The 7,858-nt window shown below is 47.8% G+C and overlaps 1 protein-coding gene across 1 annotated transcript in view; it reads right to left on the minus strand.

Moving 5' to 3' along the window:
• Positions 1-3,488: 3,488 nt before the first annotated feature.
• Positions 3,489-7,858, minus strand: part of LOC103472207 (neuronal membrane glycoprotein M6-a-like) — a 16,512-nt gene continuing 12,142 nt past the window's right edge. Inside the window, exons 5-7 of the mRNA XM_008421660.2 lie at positions 7,254-7,330; positions 7,120-7,185; positions 3,489-5,847 (exon numbers count right to left, since the gene is read on the minus strand). Coding sequence (XP_008419882.1) covers positions 5,695-5,847; positions 7,120-7,185; positions 7,254-7,330 — 296 coding nt within the window. The 3' untranslated portion in view covers positions 3,489-5,694. The remainder of the gene's footprint in view (positions 5,848-7,119; positions 7,186-7,253; positions 7,331-7,858) is intronic.

Consider the following 7,858-nt stretch of genomic DNA (forward strand, 5'->3'; position numbering starts at 1 on the left):
CACCGGAACGAAGACCGGACCCTAAAGGGCTGTTACCGGACCGGACAGAGCGATAGAAGTACTTACCGGATCGCACAGACCGACCAGAGGTGAGTGTCATTCAGTGTTTCATTACGGAGCTGAAGGCAGCTTTGCCAGCTCTGTCCTCTTCCTCTGTCTGCTCCTCTTCATCTTCAACTCCTCTTGTAATTTCTACATTTCCATCGATTTCAACACTTTGGTTCAAATTAAAAAGTCTTAAAGACTTTACTACTTTTGGCTGGAAGGAGCTAGCGCAATCAGACCTAGCATACCTCATTTACCCAGAATGCATCAGCAATATCCGTGTGACAATATTTTATTAAAATGTATAAAAACTGAACAGCCAACAGTATTATTACTGTATTGTTTTTACATCTGCAATGAATATTTATCACACCTATTATGGATTACTTTTTAAATGGTTCAGATGTTCTCCACTTGGTTCCCAAGGCCGAAAGTCCTCAGAGAAAAAGTTTCTCCAAACTTCAGCTGAAAACATTTTAAAGTTTAACTAGTTGTGGGAACTAGATGATGACAGTAATATTTGAATTAAATCTCACGCTGCTGTTTAATGACGGTAAAGTTAGACGTTTTTAATGAGAAACGCCAAGAAGCTTTTTAAATCTTGAAATCAGAGAAATAAATGACATAATTTCTGCCCTGCACTCTCTGACCAGCAGGGGGCAGCAAAAGCTTAAATTCAAAGTTTGGTTAATTCGGCGGTTCGGCTCTTCAGAACCAGAACCTTCTGGATTCTGTTTGTGTTGGAGGTGAAATGAAGACACAAAGGCAGAAGTTTCCCTTTTAAACAAGTACACAAGTGTCTGAATTCAATTTATTTATATATGCAAGCAAGTTAATGTCTTTACAAATAAAAAAGCCGCTGTCTGCCTGAGCTGTTGGCACAGATATGTACAGAAATGGACCGGACCGGACCGGACCGGACCGGATGGAGCGAGCCAGAAGCAAGCAGAGTGATGCAGAAACGGACAGGAAGGTGATGGAGAACACGAAGGAGGACTTCTGACGTCCAGAGTGTCCAACCTGAGGGGATCTGGGATCCGCTCAGGATGGAGACGAGCCGATCTGCCCGGTGGGAATCCGCTCAGGCTTCACTCTGATCCCTGCTGTTCTCTGCTGACATGGTGAGTTTGGATCCTGAGGATCCTGGAATGATGAGTCCATGTTCAGCAGGACGGGATCAGATCTGGACATGGAGACGGAAATGAGAGGATGACGCGCTGCTCACATCCTCAGCCTGGAAACAAACGACCCGATCGGTTCTGGACCGATCCGTTTTGGATCTCAGCAGCTGCACAAGGCCCCCTGTTGCTAGGCAACATGGGATGGACAACCTCAGCTGACTCATCTGAAGCAAAAGAAACAGGAAACACTTCAGACTGAAACTCCAACTGCGTTTCCATTAACTATGGAATTGCACAAATTGAAATTACAAAAAAAATTCATAAAAAAAACCTTGCATTTTCTACAAAACGTTTTTCTGTTGGGATCAAAACACTTTTTTCATGTCACAGGCGTCACATGACCAACATCCCGGGTGTCACTACTGGCAGAAATGCCAAAGAAGATGACAGGAAGTGGTTGGAGGCTGATGGCTTGTTTTTGTTTTTTTGTCACAGTTCATAAAAATGTTTGCCGTTGTAACACGTTGGATTCACCGCTCTTATGTAAAATGGCCGACACTGTGTATATAGCCACTTAAAAGACGGCGGGGCTTGGTGCTAACTCAATAGTTAGCAGGCTAACTATTTAAGTCAGAATAAAATATTTAGTTTAAAAATCAAATATTTAGTTTGGAATTTATAAATGCTGAAAAAACAAACATTCACATTATTTTCTCTACGTCAGCCTAAATAAAAAACAAGTTTTTTGGTGTTAATTTTTTACAGTGTAACTACAAACGGCGCCTCGTACATTTGCAGCCGTTGTCATGGAAACGCAGCTGATCTGAGGCGGGTCTCAGCTGGGCGTGAGCAGCCTGCAGGCTGAGGAAGAGGAGGATGTGAGCAGGGAGGAAGCACGAAGACGGATGGCCAGAGCAATACATCACACCACATCTGCAAATCCGCTTTATTAGGAGAAACGATACAGACACCATAATCATATCACTTTAGACTTGCAATCAAAGTTTCATGCAGTTGGATGTCGGAGGGAAGGGTTTCTGGTTCACGTCTCGGCCGAGTCAAACTGCTACCGTATATTGCTCTGGTGGTAAACAACTGAGCAAGCAAGCGAGCTTAGCAACACCATAAGCAACAGGAACCGCAATACTGAGCAGTGGAAAGAAAACAGGAAGCAGCAGAACAGCGCCGGTGGAAAGGAAACTTTTTTTTTGTTCATTTTAATCTTTAAAATGATGACCATTGAATGCATAACCATGCCACAAACAACAACTAGATTCACTGTCTTTTTTATGTAGAATAAGATTATCTTCATTGTTATGAATTCATTCGTTTTCATCATTAATTCTTCAGGTTATAACCAATGCAAGACTATACACAGGCCCCGGCGAGGGGGGGGCAATGCACTTACACATCGAGAGGGGGGGTGGGAGAGGGAGGGGGGGGGAGAGAGAGAGAGAGAGAGAGAGAGAGAGAGAGAGACGGAGAGAGTAAGAAAGAAAAAGAAAGAGAGAGAAAGAGAGAGAGAGAGAGAGAGAGAGAGAGAGAGAGAGAGAGAGAGAGAGAGAGAGAGAGAGAGAGAGAGAGAGGGAGGGAGAGAGGGAGGGGGGGCGCAATGCACTTACACATTGAGAGAGGGGAGGGGGGAGAGGGAGGAACAGGAAGGGAGGAACAGGAAGGGGCTCACAATGGTCAATAAGTGCACGAAAACTATTTTTTCTTTAATCGGAGGTTAAAACTGACCAGACATCCATTGTCAGGCAATGAAATGATAAAATACTGTTACTGTAAAACTAGACCCTTAAAAATACTGACTGCTGCAGCCGAGGTTCACCTGGACCGGGCCGAGTCTGCAGGAGTCCGACTCCAGCTGCATCCACACCACCGGCCCGGTTCTGACCCAAACATGGAGCCCGGCGCCAGCTCGGCCCGGCCGGGTCGCCAACGATCCTGGGATCAGAATGATGGACATCAAATTTGCTCCGAAAGCTTTTCATTAGTTTTTTGGTCTGCGTGATCCTGAGATGGCTGAGCCGGACCGGACCGAGCCAGGCCCGGTTCTGTGTGGGCGCAGCTGTCTGCAGAGCGGAGGCCCAGGACATTGGGACTGGGCCGCCTCCTCCAGACTCTGGGCCGACAGGAAGTGGACCTCCCGGCCTCCACTGTCTCACATAAACGTTTATCTTTGTACAGTCGATGCAGGAGCGGAAATCACATCGCTTCTAATTAAATAGCTTCACATTTAAAAAGTTTCAAAGTTGATAATAAAATAGTGAGATGTCATCAGTGAAAAGTAAAAGAGAATTATGGCTCAGAGTGACGGTGGTGTGTGTGTGTGTGTGTGTGTGTGTGTGTGTGTGTGTGTGTGTGTGTCTGACCAAATCAAACTGACGTCACCTTCCTCTTTCTGAAGACAAACTGAAAATGCGAAGGCTGCATGCGAACACGCAGGAAGCTTCGAAACGAGCTGCAGGCGAGTGATTCTCACATCGAAACAGTAAAAACAAAATGATGCAACCTCAGGAAAAGAACCAAACCGGGAAAATATCAGAAACGGCAGGAAGTACCAAACGCTGTGTCACTGAACGTCAGCCCTCCAGGCCACCAGAGGGAGCCGGCCACCAGATCACCTGCAACCAGAGACGAGATGTACAGCAGAAAGTTGCAGGAATAAAGAAAAGCTGCGTTACCGTCATGTCTTTTATAAAATGGCAGAACAGCAGCAGATTTACGTAATAGTCAGACTCCCCCTGGTGGCCTGGAGGTTTCATACTTGCTGTTTTTGCTAATTGCAACATTTGACCTTTTGCTTCCGTTTCCTGTGTGTGCAGTTTTTCTGTTTCATTTCTTGGGGTTTGCATCGTTTGCCCAATCAGAAACCAATCTGGCTCATCTCTACTGGCAGATAGAGACTCATCACCGTCCCGACGCAAACAAACCCAAACAGCCTCGAAAACACAAAGCGAAATTCTTCTATCTAGTCTGAGGAGCTGAAAACGCTGCATCTCACAGAGACTGAGCGGCTCTGGACAAATTTAATGTGAGAAGTTGATTTAAAAGTCAAAATCTCAAACATCTGATTCGGTCCCACATCATCCAGATTACAGCTTCCCAGCTCTGAAGCACCTGAGGAGATTATGTAAGACACCAAAGAAGTTGTAAAACCACAAAAAGCCGCAGTAGAGCAAATCCTTCCTGAACGGTTTCTCTTCGCTCGGACGGATGTTCTGGGACTCAAATCCTGCAGAAACCCAAACTGGGTCGGGCCTCGGGTCGACTCCAGGTGACGTGCTTACTGCTCACATCGGTGGTTTTCTAACTTACTGAGGACATTTGGTCACATTCGGGCTGGTTGAGAACAGAAAGAAGCTGAGTGTGTGTGTGTGTGTGTGTGTGCAGAACCACTGAAATACAGACTCATTACATGAACATGTGACATAAACCCTATTCCCAGCTGACCCCTGAACTCCCACTTAAATACCCTCAGTGCTAAAATTACACATAAATAATCAAAAATCCCCCAAAAGGGATAAAATCATGAGGAAAACGGACGGATGAGATCAGGACAAAAAGACTTTGTGCTGCTAAGATGTGCTGCCTCTGAAGACAACGACGAGTTTTTACAGTCCGGGGGAAACGGGGCGGGGAGGGGCGCCAGCTTCAGTGGAGGTTTTTAAAATACTTTTATTTGCCGTTTGCTCAATAGTTTCACTAAATGAAGCAACAATTTTACATCTGGGCCTTTATCCTGGTCTTTTTGCTGGTTTTCGATTAGAAAGTTCAAGAATTTAAGGAGCAACCAGTGAAACTGGACTTCAGGGGAACCGGACGGTGGGGGCAACAGGTTGGGGAGGGGGAGTTGGCAAAGCAACCCATCTGCACCCAGGAGGCACAAATTTACTCGGGGACCTTTTTCTCTGCAACACCGCCATCATAGTGTGGTGAGAGGACACGACACAGCATGACACCACCGAACGACACTGCCTGCACAACACCGACCATTCAGTCACATCGACATGTCTGTGTGTGTGTGTGTGTGTGTGTGTGTGTGTGTGTGTGGCTGCTGCAGGTTGAAGGAAGGGGCTCTTATTTACTGATGAGCTGGTAGACACCACACTCGTCCCCATGTCTGCCGGGATCCTGGGCTTCAGTACAAACTTTGCACTCCGGCTCTTTGGGTCGCAGGTTCTGGTTTGTTTCGCTGGTTTCTGTAAATCTTGTGCTGTAAGAATTTGTTCTGCCGCTCAGGCCGCTAAGCGTTGGGACCTTTAGAAGGTTCAGCTGATTTTATTTGGTAAAGGTCAAAGGTTAAAGGTTCTGCTCAGGACAAACAGAAGCACCAGAGCCAATGATCTGCAGACACGAGGACGATGATGGTGTCGGAGTTTTCATCTTTTCTTTCTGTGTTTTTCTCCTGTCTGATGGATTTATGCTGTCCTCAGGCTTGTATCAGCCGCTGTGTGTGTGTGTGTGTGTGTGTGTGTGTGTGTGTCTGACAGGTAAGTGTGTGTTGTTTCCGGCGGCTCTGGGTTTATGTGTAGGCATTGAGGCGTTCTTTGGAGCGTGTGGAGTGGATGTCATGCAGCTCCTGCTCCTCCTTCGACTTTATGTCTTCGTACTTCTGCATCCGGCTGGCGTCCTTCAGGTAGCCCCAGTTAGCGGCCAGCGCCATCAGGAAGTGGACCTGAGGGACGGACACAGAGACATTAACCAGTCATTCCCACCAGCTCTGTTCAGTCCGCTTTGACCCGACTCCAGTTGGCGAGGTGTGAATGCTAATTGACCTCTGACCTCTGTTCCTCCAAGTCTGGGTTCGGTTTGAATATGAACGCCAAGCAGACCAGAGACCGCTCCAAAAGCAGGAAGTGGAYTACAGCGTAGGGCATTCTGGGTAAATCCAACCAAAGCTAACATGTTAGCCTAGCGCTAGCAGCAGAAATGGCTCCTGGTCTTTAGCCTAAAGAGAAATCCTCCAACTGCAGCACATTGCATTCTGGGTAAATCCAACCAAAGCTAACCTGTTAGCCTAGCGCTAGCAGCAGAAATGGCTCCTGGTCTTTAGCCTAAAGAGAAATCCTCCAACCGCTAAAATCCTCCATCTTGTCTTCAGAGGTTTTTGTGTCGTTTCCTTCAGCGGTTCTTGGTGCAGCGCCCCCACAGGCCAGGAGGGGAACAGGTTGGTTTGACTCAGAGCAGCTGGAGGTGGAGCAGATGATCTGGTTCCATCAGAACCGGGTCGACTGGACCATCAGGAGGGAGAATAAAAGGAGAAAACAAGAAAGTTCAGGAATCTCTGGTGAAAATGCAGAAGCTGCAACGAAAGTTGTCTTCCACGTATCGAACAGAAACCCAGACACGTTTCATCCAGCTCATCCTGGGGGACTCTGGTTTCTCCAGGCCTGAAGAGCTTCATGTTTCCTCGTGTTCTGGATCTGCACTGCCTCAACTCTCCACCCTGAGTCCAGACGAAGCTTCTCTGCCCGTCCAGCCACCGCATGGAGGAAGTTTATTTCACCAGACTGTATCTGGACCCACGTCTTGTTGAGTATAGACGCTGCTGGGAGGTAAAACCAGAAACAGCCTGGTGCTCCAGAGTCTCCATAAGTCTCTCCATCTGTACTGGTCTGTACTGGTCCTGCAGGGCGTGAGCTGGTATGTTTCTCTAGCCGTCATTGGATGGCAGGTGGGCGTCCAACCTGGACCGGGTCTCCAGACCATCTCAGGGAAACAGAGACTCAGATGACAGATGACCTGAACATGCAGAACGACCCGAGCAAACAACCAAACCTTCCATGCCACCAACTACGCTGCTGCAGCTGCAGCTCATAAAATCTGCATTCATAGCCTCAGAGTTTAGATCCAATGAGTTTCAAAGCAAATGGCCGATGGTGACTTTGGTTCTGCAGAACCCAGTTGAGTTTCTCAGCCAATCAGATCAGAGTATGTTTGTTCTCACCATGGCGATGACGGCGGCTCCGGCTCCCGCCAGCGCACACACGAACAGATGGAAGGTCAGGTCCAGCTGAAACAAAACCAGAGTCAGACCGGATCTGCAGCTTCTCAGGTCCGGTCCGGTCCGGTGCTGCTCACCTCGTTGGAGTCGCACATGTTCAGGAACTTCTCAGAGCCCATGCACACCTTCCTCTCCTCTGAGATGGTCACCGCTCCTGGAAGCAAAAGACCAAAAACATCACCAACAATCCTCCTCACACACGACCTGGACCAGCTACTGGGGGGGGGGGCTGGTACGACCCGGCTACCGGGAGGGGCCCGGTATGGGAGGGGGGCCCAGTATGACCCAGCTCTTCCTGTCTGTCAGACTGGTCTCACCATGGGAACAGTGTTTCTGTCTGCAGTTGCAAATGTTGAGCAGCAGGTGGCAGCACTACTAGAGTTGCTGCTTATTGTGGACAAGCAGCAGAACAACATGGAGGACGGAGCAGAGATTACATCATATGAAACAAAGATGGACCACCGCCGACTGGGCTGGAGATACCAGAACCAGGACCAGGAGTCAGTACTTCTGCCTGCTGGTTCACCGATCAACGGATGAATCAGCACATCATTGATCAGTTTTCTTTAATTGAGGTTCTGTTCCTCTAACCCAAATCTAGACACACACACAGATACACACACACACAGACACACAGATACACACACACAGATACACACACACAGATACACACACACACACA

The sequence above is a fragment of the Poecilia reticulata genome, linkage group LG1, assembly GCF_000633615.1.
Source record: "Poecilia reticulata strain Guanapo linkage group LG1, Guppy_female_1.0+MT, whole genome shotgun sequence".
In the NCBI taxonomy this organism is placed as follows: domain Eukaryota; kingdom Metazoa; phylum Chordata; class Actinopteri; order Cyprinodontiformes; family Poeciliidae; genus Poecilia; species Poecilia reticulata.